The sequence below is a fragment of the Numenius arquata genome, chromosome 8 (genome assembly GCF_964106895.1).
Source record: "Numenius arquata chromosome 8, bNumArq3.hap1.1, whole genome shotgun sequence".
Taxonomy (NCBI): Eukaryota; Metazoa; Chordata; class Aves; order Charadriiformes; family Scolopacidae; genus Numenius; species Numenius arquata.
In genome coordinates this window covers 13,376,414-13,394,051 of record NC_133583.1, presented here as the reverse complement: position 1 = coordinate 13,394,051, position 17,638 = coordinate 13,376,414, and the positions used below count along the sequence as shown (strand labels likewise).

Below are 17,638 nucleotides of genomic sequence, written 5' to 3'. Positions count from 1 at the left end.
ATTATTTAAAAAAAAAAAAAAAGTTCATTTCCTGGCGAATTTGGCAGTGGCGGGTGACGTCAGAACCCCGGCGTCGTAGTGACTGGGGCGGCCGGGCCGGGGGAGGCCGGCTCCGGCTCCCAGCCCCCGGCGCTGCCCGCCGGGGGGGGCGGCCCTGGGGGCAGCAGCAGCATCCTCGGGGTCGCCCCGGCTCTCCCCGCTGCCGTCCCCCCGGCGGGGCCCGCACGGCACCGACCGGCTCCCGCGCCTCCCCCGGCCGCGCCGTCGGGCTGGAGCCGCGGCTGCTGCCCGCTGACCGGCGGGCGGAGGGGCCGCTCCCCGCCGCCCCCTGCCCCGCTTCCCGGGCGAGGGGGATTCCTCCCCCTGCGTCCAGCTCGGAGGTTTAAGGAATCGCGACCAACGCTTCCCTTTTCCCCGAAAGCAGTGGCTGGGGAACGGGAGGGGAGCGCCAGGGAAACTGGACCTGCAGCAGCGCCCGGCCGCGCTCTGGGGAGTTGGTTGTGATTATTTTATTTTTTTTTTTTTTTTTCCCATTAGTAGTATTTTCTGCCCCAAAAGCGTACCGGTTTATGTGCACCTTCGGGGATGGCAGAGCCCGATTCGCGCCCTGGCTGCTGCCGAGCTGCGCTGCGAACTCCACAGAAAACGCCTGTTGATTCAGGCTGCGCCTCTCCTGCCCGGCCCAAAGCACACAAGTGATTGCAAATATTAAAACTGTGTTGGGTTTTAGGTTTTTTTTTTAAAAAAAAAAAAAAAAAACAAAAGAGGGAAAAGGGAAAACCCCGGGGTTGCGGCGCCGCAGCCCCATCGGGGGGGCTGTAGCCGATCCCCCGGGTCGGCTCCCCGTGGCCTGGCCGGTCCCTGCTGCAGTCGCCAGCAAACCCCAGCCCGGGCCCGTTCCGCGGGCTGCAGGCCGGGGAGCCGGGCAGCATCCCTCCCTGCCCCGCAGCCTGCCCGCCGCGGCACGGAGGGCAGCGGCGCCCGGCGCGGAGCCTGGCATTTATTTGTTTTTAATTATTTTTTCCCCTATCCAGACAGTTATTTCAAACTAACGTGATGGGAACAACCACGCTGGGGTTTGTCCCGCTCCCGGCTGCGCGCTGCTCTGCCTGATTTATAGGGATTTTAGCGTATTTATCCCCCCGGTACCGATTTCCATCCCCCCCCCGAGCCCCGGGCATCTCGGCGGCGGCGCTGGTAGCCGCGGCTCCGCGGCCAGGCAGCACCCAACGGAGCCGGCCCCATCGCCCAGCTCTTCCCGCACTCCGTCCTCGCTCTCCCCCCTCTTCCCCCCCTCCCGCATCCCTGCACACCCCGGCGGGACCCCCCTATTTTGCCGTCCCCGCCCCGCAGGGGCGTGCAGAGCCCAGGCGGGGAAAGCCCCCACGGAGCTGCCAGGCGAGGATGCTGCGGGCGGGGGAAGGGGGGGCGGAGGAGGGGGTCTGCGCCGCTCCCCACCCCCCCCCCGGGCCGGCTCCGTTTGGGGCCGGGGGTGCGGTTTGGGGGCGGTGTGGGGCGGCGGGATTGGCTGGCCCGGCCGCCGGCCCCGCTCGCCCCGGCCCGTCTGCGGCGCCGCGGCCAGCTGGCGCCAGCGCTCATATAGGATGCGCGGGGATGGGACCGAGCCGGCCAGAGCAGCGGCTTTGCCATCTGAGTAACACCCTCCATCCAGCCTCCTCCCGCGCTCGCTCTGCCTTCCTCCTCCCTCCTCGCCTTTTTTTTTTTTTTTTAAATTTTTTATTATTATTATTTTTGTCTCCCCCTCCTTTCTCCCCCTCTCCGCGGCACTCGCATCCTCCGAGCAGGCATCCATCACCACCCACCCCGCCGAGGCACCCTGCCTCCCGCGCCGGGTAAGTGTGGGGCGCGGGGGGGCCGCTGCCAGGGCTCACTCGCTGCTTTCGCTAAACACCCTCTTCTCCCCCCTCTTCTCCTCGCTCCCCCCACTCCCCCCCCACCCCCTTTCTCCCCTCCTTTTCCTTTTGTGTCAGTCGGAGTTCTTGCTAGAACTACGCTGTATTAGATCTGCCGTTCTTCCTATTTTACCCCGCTTTTGAAGCCAGCTGGAAAAACTCCTGTTGACGTTTGTAGCGAGGGCCGGGGGGGGTGTGTGTGTGGAAGGAAGCTTTTTGCCTCTTTTTTTTTTTTTTTTTTTTTTTTTTTTTAGTTTGGGTAAAGAGTTTGAAACGGGATCTCTGTTTATTTTGTGGGGCAATGAGCAGGGAGGGCACAAGTCGAGGACTTTTGGGGGAGAGGATATTTTTGGAAGGGGGGAGGGGCTCTGCTTCCCCCTCCCCATCCATTTACCTCTGGGAAAGCAAGCCGGCGGGGAGCCGGCCCGGCGGGCAGCGCACCCCGGGGCCGCCGAGCCGCTAACCCGCCCGTCTCTCCCTACAGGTGCTGCCCCGGCGCTCCCCCGGACCCGCCACCGACACCCCACCGCTGACAGAGGGACACGTTGACTCCGGGGGTCCTCCCCCCGCCTTCCGAGGGCGCACTCCAGTCACTCGGCGATTTTTTTCTTTAAAGGAAAGCCACCCCGGCTCCTAAAACCCACCGGCAGCGCTAAAAGCCACCCTCCCCCCCCCCCCCCGCCCCTCCCCACCGAGCGCCGCTCGCTCCTGGTCCGGGGGTGAGTGGGAGGGGAGGCCCGAGGCCATGGAGGTGGCCACGGACCAGCCTCGCTGGATGGCCCACCACGCCGTGCTCAACGGGCAGCACCCCGAGAGCCACCATCCCGGACTGGCTCACAACTACATGGAACCAGCGCAGCTCCTACCTCCGGACGAAGTCGATGTCTTCTTCAACCACCTGGACTCCCAGGGCAACCCCTACTACGCCAATTCTGCCCATGCCCGGGCCAGGGTCTCCTACAGCCAGGCACACGGTAAATCCGCACCCGCTGCCCTCCTCTGCACCCCCGGCCCCTTCCCCGCCCGCGCTCCCCGGGCCCCTCCGTGCTGGTGCCCGACGTGGAGGCGAGGAGTTCCACCCGCGGGCCGCTTCGGTGTGCCGGAGCCGGGAGGGAAAGGAGATCTAAGAAAACAGGATAGAAAGGGAGGCACGGGTGGATTTTAACCCTAGAGATAACCAAAGACTGGCGGAGGGGAGGGAAAGAAAGGGGGGAGGTGAGAGAGGAAGGGGAAATAGTGTGCGCAGAGGCTAAAACTTCTCAGACACGGCTACTTCCCGGATGCAAAATACGAACCGATTCGAATCGGCGATGGATTTTATTTGGGGGTGCTTTTAGGAGCCGAAGAAAGCGCGTTGCAGCGGCTTGGATGACAGAGCAGAAGGGGGTTCGCTGCTTATTCCCGGGGGTGGTGCGGGAAGAAAGGGGGTGCTGCGACTCCTGGGTGGCTGGGTCTCCCTCCGGCTACCCACTGCTCTTTCTTGCAGGGCTGGCTGCTATGTCCCTCGGAGGGGACAGGGAGAAGGGGCTGTTGCGCCAATCTGGCTGCTCTTTTCTGGGTTGTGAAATCTCTCCCCATGCCCGGCTCCCCTCCGGCTGCCCACAGACTGAGGAGCTGGGGGACTTCCCGCAGCCGCTCTGGGCTGAGCTGCCCCACGCTGATCCCAAACGCTCTTGTGTTCCTACAGCCCGCCTGACCGGGAGTCAAATGTGCCGGCCTCATCTTATCCACAGCCCCGGGATCCCTTGGCTGGACAGCAGCAAGGCGGCACTGTCTGCCCATCACCACAACCCCTGGACCGTCAACCCCTTCACCAAGACACCCCTGCACCCCTCGGCGGCCGGAGCCCCCGGGGCCATCTCGGTGTACCCAGGCAGCAGCACCTCCAGCACCGCCTCCGTCTCTTCACTCACCCCGGCCTCGCACTCCGGCTCCCATCTCTTCGGCTTCCCCCCGACCCCTCCAAAGGAAGTGTCCCCGGACCCCAACTCCACCAGCGCTGCCTCCCCTTCATCCTCTGCCGGGGCCCGGCAGGAGGACAAAGACAGCATCAAGTACCAAGTGTCGCTGTCGGAGGGGATGAAGATGGAGAGCGCCAGCCCTCTCAGAAGCAGCCTCACCAGCATGGGGGCTCAGCCCTCCACCCACCACCCCATTCCCACCTACCCCTCCTACGTGCCAGCTGCTCACGACTACAGCAGCAGCCTCTTCCACCCCGGCAGCTTCCTGGGGGGCCCAGCGTCCAGCTTCACCCCCAAGCCACGAAGCAAGGCCAGATCCTGTTCGGGTAAGTGTTGTACTCCCAACTGCATCCCCCGGGTGGAAGGGCCGAGGTGAGGGCTGTGCCTGTCGCGATTGGCTTCGCTGACTCTTTGGGGGTGCTGCGAGGCTGGGTGCTTGTGTCGGCTCTCTTTGGGACAGAGGGGCAGGTGGCTGCTTGGTCTCACTTTTCTGGGTTTTTAAACTAGGACATGGAGCTTCTACCAGGCTCCTGTGGGTGCCAACACATCCACAGAGGCCGCTGAGCCACTGAGCACCGGCCTCAGGGCGTTCAGAAGGGCCGAGGGACACGGGGACCAGTGCAGTGTGAGCCAGCAGATCGAGTTGTACAAAGAACGATTTATACGAGGGGAAAAAAAAAAAAAAAATTTCCCTCGGAGAAAAAGCTGGCCCCAGCCACCCGAGGGGCTCAGGCCCGACCCTGCTCCCCCCAAGTCAGTAAACCCCCCCCCGGATTACACTGGGGACTTCCTAGCGATAGGTGTTTCTCCCTTAATAATTTCCACGTCTCTTCACTGACGCGAACCAAGGCCCCAGCAAAGGATGAAAGCGAAACTGAGCCGGCCGGTCCGCTTCGAATCGCAGAGGGCCCTATTTCCTTCACGTTTTACAGGAGCAAAAGTTCAAATATAGTTTACATACCAGTGCGAAAGACTAAGGTGTCCAGTCATCGCCCAACTTACTTCAGCCTAACTTGAACTAGAAAGTAGCCTTTTTTTTTTTTTTTTTTTTTTTTTTTCTCCCCCTCAACCAGATATATCTCTGCTTCTAAATGACTGACTGCAGACCTTCCCCGTCTTCACAGCCCTTCCTTGCGTTTCTTCCTGAAAGTGCAGTCCTAAATCAGCAAATTAGGGGAGGGACAAAGTTTTGATCCCACTTTGAAATCATGCTAGCTGTACAAGTAGACAGAAGAATTAAGACAATCTGTGTAATTCTACTAGCCTTCCTGCTTTAACATCCTCAGCCATGGAAGGAAATGAAATGCAGTCTATTTGGACTGAGTTTAGATAGCCCTTTAAAAATAAATGGCTATATATGCTTTTGTGAGTGTATTCTTATATATCATTGCACATCTATGCTTATGAACACACCACATGTATTTATTTTTACAGTAGACAATAATTTAGAAATGTGATCTCTTACGAGTTTTGCAACAAAAATATCAGCTATTTTACAAGCTCATCAGTTCTGTTACAAATGGCTCCTCCGAGGGGAAAAACACTCTGCCATTATTTAAATGCAGTTGCTACTATGTATATGTATTTTTTGGTAGTGAAGAGAACAGTAAGCAAAGGCAATTATCAGCGCGAGACTCTCGAGTTTGGGAACAGATTCAAGACCCAGTTCTGTGAAGATAAAGGAATCTCAAGTAGCTTTTTAATTTTTGCCCTGTAATTGCCGATGATTTTATTGGATGGGGGAAGCTAGGAGCGTTTTGTTTTGTTTTACGTTGAGAGTTTTTTGTCTTTTTTTTTTTTTTTTGTCTGTAAGGGACCCCCCTCTGCAAGGAACTGGGGAAAGTTCGTGACCACTCAGTGTTTTTGTAGGAAAACTAAGACTCACGACACGGCGACTCCTGCAGCTTCCTGCCCTAGGAGGGACAAAAGCTACCAATGCAGCGCCGCAGAGCTCCCCTCATTTTTCACTCTAGACTGTGTTTAAAAGCCACCCACTCCCTAGATTAAAGGAGACACAAGCCCCGCTGAACTCGACATGGCCTGCTTCAGTTATTAGCAAAAAGAATTTCCTCTCCAGTTAAATACTGTAGGATTTGCATAAACTATATTAAGAGAGATTTCTATATTAAGCAGACCTGCCCTCGAACCATCAGAGGCAAATGAACTTTTAGCAGAGAGCTTTCTGAGGCAGAAACACATCTCTAGGAGTTATATGCTGTGTTTTAATAGAGCCGTTCTACAATGTTGCATTTCTCATGTTGTGCTACTAAAACCAGTAACGAAGCAGTAATAAGGTAAACTGCTCCCCACCGAATCCAAACCGTATCGTGGAAAAATCACAGAAACCAAAAAGAAATCAAAGCCTGTTTTTTACACCAATTTCCAGAGTGCTTGCTGAAACTGAACTTTCTTAAATATTAGCTTTAACAGTGTTTTTTTGCCTTTAGAACAAAAATCATGACTGAGCCTTTGGCATTCTGTAACCATTCCCAGTCTGCTCGGCTTTTACTTTCTCATCCCATAGCATTTGCAACAAAAAGGAAAGCACAGAACAGGAGGTCTTTTTGCTTGGATTTAATTCTATAAAACCTTTTCCTTTGACTCTCTCTTTAACGTGTTGTGTGTTTGCAGGTGTGTGTGTTTTTGTACGTGTGTATTTGTGGCAGAAGAACAGAGGATCTAACCATTGGAGTGCAATAGATACGGGAGGGGAGAGGTGCCCAGCGCAGATTAAGGGAGTTCTCGTTACTGAGACGATAACTTCCATCTGACACAATAAGAGTGTCACTCTTTCTCACCTTGCGGAGAAAGCTGCCTGTTTCTGATCATGACATAAAATACTCACCCGAGTCTGGGCATTCTCGAAACACTGAGCTCCTTGCTGTATGTGCTGTAGATGTCACTGCTGTCTGATTGTGCTTGAATTAACACGCTGTTTTGACTTCTGGAAAATGCCTAAAGGACAATGCAAAAAGCTTTTGTGAATTTGTTTTTAAAGAAAGAAATCCGGTTTCTTCGTGTTTCCATTTAGAAGGCAGAGAGTGTGTGAACTGTGGAGCAACTGCTACCCCTCTCTGGAGAAGAGACGGCACCGGGCATTACCTGTGTAACGCCTGCGGGCTCTACCACAAAATGAATGGTCAAAACCGACCTCTCATTAAACCTAAGCGAAGGCTGGTAGGTGTCTCTCTTTCTCTTGGGTTTGGGGATAAATTAGGCAAAGGGACCACACGCAGGCAAAAGTCAAATGTGTTATATCTGCTCAGCCCCTGCACAGAGCCGAGCTGTACTGTACATGGGGGTCAGTCACGTCGAGGTCACTGCCGTGCCTGGGGGCAGATCTCCCCCCAGCCTCTGTGTCCCCGGCACAGACCACCATGCTGCAGCCCGCCGAGCGTGCCTCTGTCCCCAGCCTCGCTGCCGCTCACAGTACATGTGGGATATCGTGTATCTGTCTCCCCGTTTATCCTTGGATGACAGCTTTTAATTTAATTCCTCATTTATTTGGCGTCTTGGGAAGTTTTGGGCACATACTGGGAGCGAAAGGGTGAGGAGTGTGAATGTCCTCCACCGTGTACTAAAAAAAAAGTTCCAGCTCCAAAAAGCAAAACAAATCAGATGAGTCAAAGCTACTGCTCCCTGCTTAATAATTATTTGTATAAAAGCCATGAAGTAATTTTCACTCATATTCTCTGGCAATATTAATATTGGTTCCCTCCCCAGACAATCCCCTACTGTTTAAAAAAAAAAAAAATCCTATTATTTTTCCATGGAGTCACCTATACTTTGTATTTTCATTTGAGTGATTTAAAAAAAATGTCCTTTCTAAGCTCCTGGTAGTAGTTTCCTATCCGGATATCTGTACGTTAAAGATAAGGAAACTTTGTGTATCTGTTTCCTGACTCTAAAAGCTTTAGAGAGTTTCTATAGGCAAGCCTTGCCAGTCATGCTTGCTGTTTTGAAATTTCTAATACACTCTACTCCACAAATAATGCCTAAAATGCTAAGAATAATAAATATATTTTTTGAAGCTTTGTGATTTATGGTGCCTAAGTCTCTTAGCTATTTGTGGGCACGTTTCAATGAGGTTTGGAGAGCAGAAAATTGGCATTGCTGCTCTAACACTGGGATGGGATACAGAAGATTTCTGTCATGAGTCAGAATTCCAACTATGCAAGCTTCTTAATGACTTGCCTTCTAAAGTGACTGACATATAGAAAAATGTTAAGACAACAGTGTAACATTATCGTCTCTTAGGCTCAAGTGCTTTCCAGTCTGAATGGGACAGGCCATAGAGTTAAGCAGCATAGTTGAGTATCAGTAAGCCATCTCAAATATGCAAACATAGGTCTCCACCTTCCAGTGTGTTGGAAGACTGTTATACTTAGCTCACTGCGAGGGGCTTGGGGGGCACTAGAGAGTTTTTCTTTAGTTAAGTTGTTTTAATGTTTTGTTTTAATTGATTTACAGCTTTGTTTATTGCCCCTTTTTCCACTGTAGTTTGCTTGTTTGCAGGGGAGAGGAGATGGCCATCTTTGGGAATTTGTTCATCTGACATGCAATAGCAAAGCGATCGTATTAATAATGTCAGTGTTTGGAAGTCTGGCATTAATTGTGTTTGGGTTGCATGAGTATACTTGCAGTAGGGGGTACCCCCTCTTTCTGCCTTTGGCCTGTTCTCACAGGCAAGTAAGGGACTGAAATATATGAGTCTCCCAGGGCCTGATTCTTGCCTTGAGCTTCTGAGCCGTCCATCAGCTTTGGGAAAGTTAGAGGACCGTGGTGTAAATCAGGAGCAAGTGAGGACAGAACCCGGTTGCTCCTCTTTTTCGAGCCGTGCTGGTCTGTGCTTCAAGCGGCACCAGCTCCCCAGCGGAGCCGGCTGGCAGGGAACTGCACAAAGTTCTGAGCTGGGAAACCCACCGCTCCATGCTCTGCTCACGGAGATGCCCGGCACATTAATGTGAGCTTTGCTGCTGCTTCACCCTATGGCTCTCAGGGGCTTTAATGGCAAAAATGTCCAGGGAGCAAGGCCCCAGGGAAATCGCCACGATTGATATACACTAGAAAGTAAACTCTGCTGATTTAAGAAAAAAAAAATACTGAGTCCTCTGCATTAATCCAATTGCACAAAATGAACTGTACTTTGACCACTTTCAGAGGCAGAGCTGAAGCTTTCTAATACAAAATTATTTCCCAAAATATAGGGTGCAATTAGTCCAGCCATAACACTTTATACTACCGCACGCTTGCACAAAGAACGTATTATTGTGGGGTCTGCTAGACAAGGGCCCATCCAGAAATTACTGGCTGCCTGCTGTTCTACTTTTCCTGTTCTTGTTTTGGGAGGTGGTTGAATGTTTTGGCATTTTTCTTTCCCCCCACCTTGGTTTCAGAAGAACAATAGTTTTAGAAAGGGTGGTGGATTTAGCGGAGGGGGGGGGGAGGGTGAAGGTTGCTTTTTTTGAGACAGTTGTTTGAGGGCTTGTCAGCCAAGGAACTGAGTAGGGACAGAGGCGGCAGACGGGTCAGCGGAATCATTGCTGCAAGGCATGAAATTTGGTTTGCTAAATATTTAAAGAAAGTTGGAGCCGGTTTTGTTTTCTCCCTTTCACTTGTAAATGGAAACTGAATTTTCAGTGATGGCTCTGATAAATACTGCACCCAGTTAAGTAATGCAGTTGGTTTTCTTTTGTGTCCATCTTTAAAGGGCCAGAGTAGGGGTAAAAATCACATTCTTTAAGATCATGCCTTCTTTTCAAACCCAGTCCCAACACTGGCACAAACTAAATTGGTCATTTAAAAACAAAAATAAAAGGGGTAAATGCATTTTCATGACAAGTTCTAGAATCCTGTAAAGGAAAAACTTGAACAAATCAGATGTCATCTTCCCCTCTAAAATTTTTATTTGTGGAGCTAGAGATGTGTTGTTTCTCTCTGTCCCCTACACACATGGTGTCACAGGGCTTGAAGCTTCAATTCCGCACAATAAAATACTTGAATTTAAACAAAAACCTTATGGCCATAAAACGTAAAACTGATGGGAGCTTTCCTTCAGCCCTGACACTCTGTAAAATCTTAGTAACTAGTTCTACCCAACCTAAATATTGAGTCCAACTTGACCTTTCTCATGATCTCCCTCCTCCTGCTGACACATTTTTAATTTTCTTTTTCTTTTGGTTAGTCAGCGGCTAGGAGAGCAGGGACTTGTTGTGCCAACTGTCAGACAACCACCACGACCTTATGGCGACGTAACGCAAACGGAGACCCAGTTTGTAATGCCTGTGGACTCTACTATAAATTGCACAATGTGAGTATTTACTCATCTCATGTGTCGCTGCTTGCCTGGCTGGGATTGATGTCTTAACTGCATGGTGTACACTAGGCTTTTATTGGTTTCAGGGTTTTGGTTGTTGTTTTATTCCTTCCCCCGTCTCTAAGGTTCCCCTGGGAAGCAACAGCCATTCTTTGTCGGCATAGTGATGCTAAGTTCAGTGACATTACAATGTATGAGCTTGGCTTCTAACGCTTGGGCAAATCAGGCAAAATAGAGCTACCACACTTGGTTTTTAACTATGCGTGTTTTGTGTGCTGTTTCCCTGCAGAAACACAGAGGCCATTTGGAATGGGCTCTGTGCAAAAATGAATCCCGATGGGGCATCTTCCTTTTGATTTTTTTTTTTTTTTTTCAAAATATTTACATCTAAGGCTTTGTTTTATTACTCTTTTTTTAAAGAAATTAATCTTTAGCAGGAATTACTTGACATGCTGGAACGTTATTTAAACTGTGAGTAACAGAGGTTACTGTTACAAGATTGCTCATGTCTTTGGATTGAATTTGGGTCAACGTGTGCCTCCTAGTTTGATCTCTTCTATTAGGAAATGAATGAGGGCTGAGGGTAAGCCTACGGGAAAGAGAGTCATCAGCTGCCAAATTCAGTTCAATTTGTTTTTCATGTCTAGGGGTTTTTTGTGTGTGTGGTTTTATTAAACAAATCAATATAAACAAGTTCTGCAGAGAGAAACACCATTTTTTTTTTTTGGCCAGAAAAAGGTCTCCATCCAGGAAAAACACATGGGGTCTGTCCAAATATTTTCATTTTTGCACAATAAGGTCATTTTGTCTGCATGAGCCTGATTTTCTCATTTCTTGCAGGTGAACAGGCCTCTGACCATGAAAAAGGAAGGAATTCAGACCAGGAATAGGAAAATGTCCAACAAATCAAAGAAAAGCAAGAAAGGCTCTGAGTGTTTTGAGGAACTGTCCAAGTGCATGCAGGAGAAATCGTCTCCCTTCAGCGCTGCTGCCCTTGCTAGTCACATGGCACCCATGGGGCATTTGCCACCTTTCAGCCACTCTGGACACATCCTACCAACACCTACCCCCATCCACCCATCTTCCAGCATCTCATTTGGACATCCGCACCCATCCAGCATGGTCACAGCCATGGGATAAAACCCGATGACCAAGAGACCCACCCAGAGATTAAGAACATGCGGCTTTGCCTAAGATGACACCAAGTAAGAAAATGTTCTGCCAAGAGGAGAATGTAGGGATGGCAAAACGGGATCTTTGCTCCCATGTGGTTTAACTCTTAATGCTGGACTAAAACCTCGCAAATGATGGGTCTTCTGCAGAAACGTGTAGTGGTGCCTGTAATGCACTTTGCCCCCTCAGGTATAAGGAAAAAGAACTCACCTGTTTGATACTTAATGGTCCAGCAGGAAGCAAAAGGTGGCAGAAGCTGAAGGAAAAGGCTTGGAACTGGCTTTCCTTTCTCTCTTTGTTATTACTGTGAATATTGTAAAGAGATATAAGCAGCCTCCCAGGATGGAATCGGCTTACCGGAAGCCAGACATGCTGGATTTCTATCATGGACTCTGTTTGGGATGGGGAAAAAAATAAAAATAAAAAAGGACATCTTTATAAAAATGTAATTTTTAAAATGAAATCAGACGCAAAGTCATATTTATTTTGCTCTTGTTTTCCACAAAAAGCCTCAACCTTCTGATTGCATGTTTTTGTGCTGTTGTTTGCAATGGTAAGAAAACCTGCCTTCAAAACAAGGGGGAGAGGGGGGATTAGCTCCATCTATCTTCCATACCAAAATCTCTACTAGGAAGGGGAGGGAAGACTGGGGAGGGAAACAAAGCAAAAATGTAACTGTACGGGATTTTAATGTGCCCAAGATGGTGATTATTTTGCCTCAATTTCTTCATTCTTCTCCCTAACATGAAAGATTTATTGAGAAAAAAAAAAACCAAACCAACAAAACAAAAACCAGCCCCCCCCCCAACTATCCTATTATTCCTCAAAACAGAGAGCTAGATCAGACAAATTGTTGGGGAAAAAAACTCTCGGGAAGGCAATCCTGCACTAGCGAGGGGTGAGATACAGGCATTTATCAACTGTGTCACAGCTAACTTCTAGCACGGCGAAAACCATCGCAGGGCATAAAAACATCCAACTCGCAGACTTTAGAGGTTGAAGCATTTTGTTCTGTTGTGTTGGCAGCTGTCGCTTAAAAATGCAGATTAGCTGCTTGGGTAAACTTACGGCAGTGTGGCCACCACATCCACACGCAGCCAGCCAGCGCGTGTGCCGTCTCAGGCATCCAGGCCCCGGTGGACTTCACAGGGAGGAAGGGCAGAAATGAGGTTGAGATCACTGGAGAGGGGAAAGAGAGAGACAATCAGTTTGAGCTTCACACATCCGTCAAACCCCAGACACAACGACAGCTGATGAGACGAGGGAAAGCATCGTTCTAAGGGGAACGTCCGTTTTCCATAGTGTATTTTATATGAAAAAAAAAAAACCAAACAAAAAAAAGAAAAAAATTAAATCTCCCATTATTAAACCATACTGTACGTAAATGACCGAAAACAAAGCTATTACCAATGTGAAGTGTATTCTATTGATTGTTATGATCTGATGCCTCTCGTGAACACAAGCTCCAGTATAACATACAATGTACATATTTAGCTATACTTCTGATGAAAAATGCCCCCATGAACAGAGGGGTTTGATAATGTAAACCACGTAAGCTTAACTCTGTGACAAGCTTTTTATTTTATTTTTTTTAATTTTTAACTTTTTTGTTGTTGGGGTTTTTTTTGATTTTTTTTTTTTTTTTGGATCAAGCCAATTGTATCTTTACTGCAAAAGTCCTGCTTTAAAGAAAAAAACTGAAACAAATAAAAATGGATGTACATTAAATTTTATCCTAAACATGTAATTCAAATATTTGATAATGAATTAAGAACCAAGCAGCCATGAAAATCCTGCTTTCCTCCTTTTTCTGGTCTGCGTAGGCATATAGGTGCACTTTGTAAAGAAGTGGAAATAAACGGGAAACTAAATTGGTTGGGAGAAATCATAAGAATTTTTAGTCTAGCGAGGTAAAAAATTGGGTCCTTTTTACTTATTACCTTTTACAATGGTACAGTTGTACATTATTTGTATCCAACTCAAATTTCTGTAGGATTTGGGCAGGGGGTGGGGAAAGGATGTGGGTGGAAGACAGGGATTACTGATACAGTTGACAAAGTGCAATATATTGTCAGTCACTGCAGCATAGACAACAGCAGTTGAGATTTAAATTATTTTGTACTTGTATCAGCATAAAAAAATTCTGCAGTATTTTCTGTTTTTATTTTATTTTTTTTATTTTGCTTATTTTTGGATTAGTGAACTAAGTTATTGTTAATTATGTACAACATGTTTATATATTGTCTGTAAAAAGTGTATGCTTTCCTCATATTCCTTCAAGGTGAATATTGCTAAGAATAATAAAATACCTTTTTTGTGAAAGTACCTGTGCCCAGCTTCATGTCATAAAGGCTGCTTTTAATAGGGAGAGGAAAAATTACCGTCGTCATTGTTGCCAGTAGAATTACTAGCTTAAACTTTATGCAGAACGGTCTATTGATATTTCAAAAACCTACCGGGGTAGGACAAAAAAAATAGTTGGTGAATGATTTAGTATAAAAAGCACAGGTACAAAAGCTCATTCTCCGGTGTTGTTTTGGGGTGACGAGGTCACTCAGCTAAGTGTGCTAAAGTTTCTAAACCAGTTTAAAAATCTAAGGCAGCAGCCACATTGCAGATGATGAACTGCAGTTTCTCTAGGGTTTTTTGCTATTTTTTGCATTGTTTCTTTTAAGTGTTTGGAGAAATATTTTTCAACTAAAATCAAGTTCTTAAAAGCACCGTAAACGCGGAAAAGCAGCCAGCTGCTTAATGGGTTTCAAGGCAGGGCCTGTAATAGACAGGGCAAAGTTCTCTGTAGGTTCTTGCACTGCTGTAACAGGCAACACCGTCAATCCAGAAACCTGCTTCTTACCATCTGGCATCACCTCTGGCATGAAGGGAGCAAGGTGGGGATGGCCAGCCCGGAGCTGCTCAGTGCTGTCCTGGGAACAAGGGGTGCAGCTGTGGGTGCAGGGGGTTGCGCACGTGGGCTGGCACATAGGGACGGGCACGTGGGCTGGCACATAGGGACGGAGAAGAAGCTGCTTACCAGGCAGCTCTCCCATGGCCAAAACTCTGCAGCTGCTTTCATCACATGGTCGAGTCTGACCTACACAAGGAACTCCTTGGGGCCTTACAAAGTGAAGTCAAGCCTTGCAAAGTCCCCCCGCTGTGTGTAGGGGTGAGTATTGCTGCTACTAAACCAATATTTTCAAGAAAACTGCTAATGAACTTTGGGTTTCCTCCTTTGACCCCCCACAGGAGTTGCGTCTCACTTCTGTGGAAACCAACTTGGGGATAACTCCTTAGTCATTAAAAAAAAAAAAAATAACCTCAGTTCCTTTTTCAGTGTGTGTGTGCAAATTCCAGCCCTTTCTATCGCTGCTTCTCTTTAGCCGTGCAGCCTCCTCCCTAGCCCTGTTTGCAAGCACTGCTCATGAGTGTCAAGGAGTTGCGGCAGCTCTAGATGTGCTGAAGAAAGCACACGCAACCAAGACGAGGCCTTCCCGCATCATTTCAGATGAGTTAATCATCTCTCCAACTTGTTTAGCGAGGTTTAGTGCAAACACCCATTAAAAAAAAAAAAAAAAAGGCAGTTCATAGCATACCGTGCAAGCTTCATTTAAAAAGAAACATGTTCATTTTCAGACAGGTTTAAAACAGGGTTATAAGTAAACTCAACCACTCTCCCTCCATATTTGAATAGCTGACACGAGGAGAGAACAGGAGAACTAAACCTAACACTTTAAAATAATTTAGAATAATCAAGCTATTTGCTTTGGTTGCATGTTACACACCCATCCAGATTTTGATGAGGGCTTACCTTGGTGTTGCCTCTCTGCAGGCATTTTGCCGGGTTGGTCCGATCCACTCACAGAATCAGAGCCATAATCCATCAGTTTGTCCGGAGGGGTGCTGCAGCCCCCCAGCACCTGGAGGAACGTGCCTCTTCTGTGCAGGGTCTTCAGCGGTTCCTGCAACACAGAAAACAAATAATCCCGTGTTTGTCAGGTGGCACTAATCTGTGAAAGATCAAACCATCTCTCCGCAACGTGTGTATCGTGTTTGTCTCCAGACATTTTGCTTAGCGGAAGAAAAACAAACAGCAGGGAATGGAAACGGAGCAAGTGTGTAAAGTTCAACGTAAAGTGTAAGCACAGAGCAGATATTAAGGCAACAAATTGGGATTTACGGTCCTTTCTCTACCACCAAACACTGGGGGACAGGCTTTTTGTGAGCGGGGAACCCTGACATTACTTGCCTTTGGTTCCTGTTGTTGGGATTATTGTTTTAAGCCATGCTTAATTGTCATGTCTCCACGGCCACATCAAAAGCCAAGAAGATTAGGTTACAGGGAGTGTTTGATGTCAAAATACAAAATAAATAAAAGGAAAACTGAAAAGGTAGCATATTTTCCATGATGTCTACTGAGGTTTTTGCCTCAAACATATTTTTTTTTCTAATTTTGCAAAGGTTGCACTTATAGTGACAAGATTTCATTTACTTACTTCCAAATGACTCCACTGCTTTCCTGCAACAGCTCAAAAGGGTTAATATCCCCTCTTTGATGGCAAACATGGTATAATTAACGCAAACTTCTTAAGTATCCTGGTGACCTGTAGATGGCCACATGAGAATTTTGTTATTTACTGACTTGCCAAACGTTTATTGCTTATAGCAGGACAAGTGGGAAGCAGGCATTAATTTTGATGCTGTTATCTGTGATTGTGTGTAAAGTTCATAGCAGAGAGTGCCTGTATGTCAACTGCAATTAAACATTTGCCTATTTTTTTAATGAATTTCATGTTGGTGCAGGGGGTTGGACTGGCAGCTTTGCAAACTGAAATCCTGCCCATCCGCAGAGCAGGCATGATATAGCCAGACACAGGACAACTTCCCCTTACCTGCAGGCTGCAAAAGAAAACAGTCTGGCGCCATGGAGCATTTGATCCTTGGCTTCTCCACAGAGACGGTCAAATCAGTACCAACTGTGGCAGGGCACAGAGGGAGATTTTGTGGTGTGACATCTCCCCTTGGAAACCAGCCTGAAAAACTCCAAAAATGAAGCCAAAAGTGGCTATCAGGTGAATATGTTCATTTATCACCAACCTGGACTGGATTAAAATGCGTGACCTAGAAGTAAAATGCTTTGTTTAGCCCAAGTCCCTGGGCCATCTGGTCCTCGCAAGTAAACATTTCTAAGTGAGATTAAGTGACTGTTCTTTAAGCATGGTGATATGAGTGCAAACCAGGCTGCTCTGGATCTGACAGATCAAACCCCAGCATCAGAGCAGCCGGCTAGTGCCAATTCAAAGGCACCATTTGCTTAAACAGCTTTGGGTGCAATTCTCCGTGGTGCCGGCTTTGCAGTCAGTCCCGATTCAGTCTGATGTGTCCCTGTCAGACCCAGGGCTCAGATTGCACCGAGGTGCTGCTGGGAGGTCAAGGGCCCCATCAGAGGAAACTTAGGGGAGAAACTAGAGTAAGAACTACACTGCATTTGCAATAAGAACTTAGTTGCATTTCTGAGCACCAAAAGCTCGGCTGAGCAAAATGCAATCGTGGGGCAGGAGGTACTGCAGAAAAAATATCCAGCAGGTAGTAACTCAATAGAGAACTAACCCCTCCTTCAGGGAAAGGCTTCAACATACCGCTGAGGGAGGGAACTGCTACTGTTTGGTCTATAAAAACTGCATCAGGGAAGTATAACGTTAACCCAGCCTACGCAGCGATGCCAGGGAGAAAATGGCTACCTGCCTGTATCCTGCTCCTGTACCTCTCTCTGTGGTTCTGCACTCTGGGCTGCAGGGGGCTATTTGGAGGAAAGTTGACTGGCTCAGGACGGTCAAGACCATGTGTAAATCATTTGGAGTTGGGCCTGCCTATGCCAGAGATTGAACATGGACCCTTGTTTCTCCTAAACACTTCCATACTTCACCAAATTCATCCCCGGTCCTTTTATTTTCCTCTGGAGCTTGATTCAGCTCCTGCCTGCTCTCAGTCGGGCAGAAAGGACATGGCAGATTTCTTTACCTGTGACACAAGAGCATTATGTTCACTAATTTGGTTGTGATTTTTTACCTCTTGATTCTTTCATTCACTTCCACCTGCCCACATTGGCATTCTGAGAGCAGGTTATACTGCTAGAGTGTTCAGGACATCCCTGGAAATCCTTGCTGGATTTTTCTGTGAAATTCAGATTAATTTACCATCTCCTGCTGCATTTCAGCCCATCTGTTAGTTATTTTTCTTTTCTATTTTGTAGATCCTTGTGAAATTTGAAAGTAAAAGCA

At 48.0% G+C, this 17,638-nt stretch overlaps 1 protein-coding gene across 4 annotated transcripts; it reads left to right on the top strand.

Annotated features, from left to right (window-relative positions):
• Positions 1-2,397: 2,397 nt before the first annotated feature.
• Positions 2,398-13,680, top strand: GATA2 (GATA binding protein 2). Of its 4 annotated transcripts, none has more exons than XM_074151914.1 (5): positions 2,398-2,887; positions 3,601-4,200; positions 6,906-7,051; positions 10,059-10,184; positions 11,031-13,680. In XM_074151914.1, the coding sequence occupies exons 1-5, from the start codon at positions 2,659-2,661 to the stop codon at positions 11,328-11,330; spliced, it is 1,401 nt and encodes a 466-aa protein (XP_074008015.1). In that variant the 5' UTR covers positions 2,398-2,658; the 3' UTR covers positions 11,331-13,680. The 4 variants fall into 4 exon arrangements, with proteins under 4 accessions (XP_074008015.1, XP_074008017.1, XP_074008018.1 ...); XM_074151916.1 differs by having other exon boundaries at positions 2,659-2,887; positions 6,909-7,051; XM_074151917.1 differs by having other exon boundaries at positions 2,659-2,887; positions 10,101-10,184.
• Positions 13,681-17,638: the final 3,958 nt, after the last annotated feature.

Excerpts from the sequence above, each read along its gene's own strand:
- GATA2 (XM_074151913.1), top strand. The coding sequence starts at position 2,659 with ATGGAGGTGGCCACGGACCAGCCTCGCTGGATGGCCCACCACGCCGTG. Across the intron at positions 2,888-3,600 it reads CTCCTACAGCCAGGCACACG|CCCGCCTGACCGGGAGTCAA; the intron begins GTAAATCCGCAC and ends GTGTTCCTACAG. Across the intron at positions 10,185-11,030 it reads TCTACTATAAATTGCACAAT|GTGAACAGGCCTCTGACCAT; the intron begins GTGAGTATTTAC and ends CATTTCTTGCAG.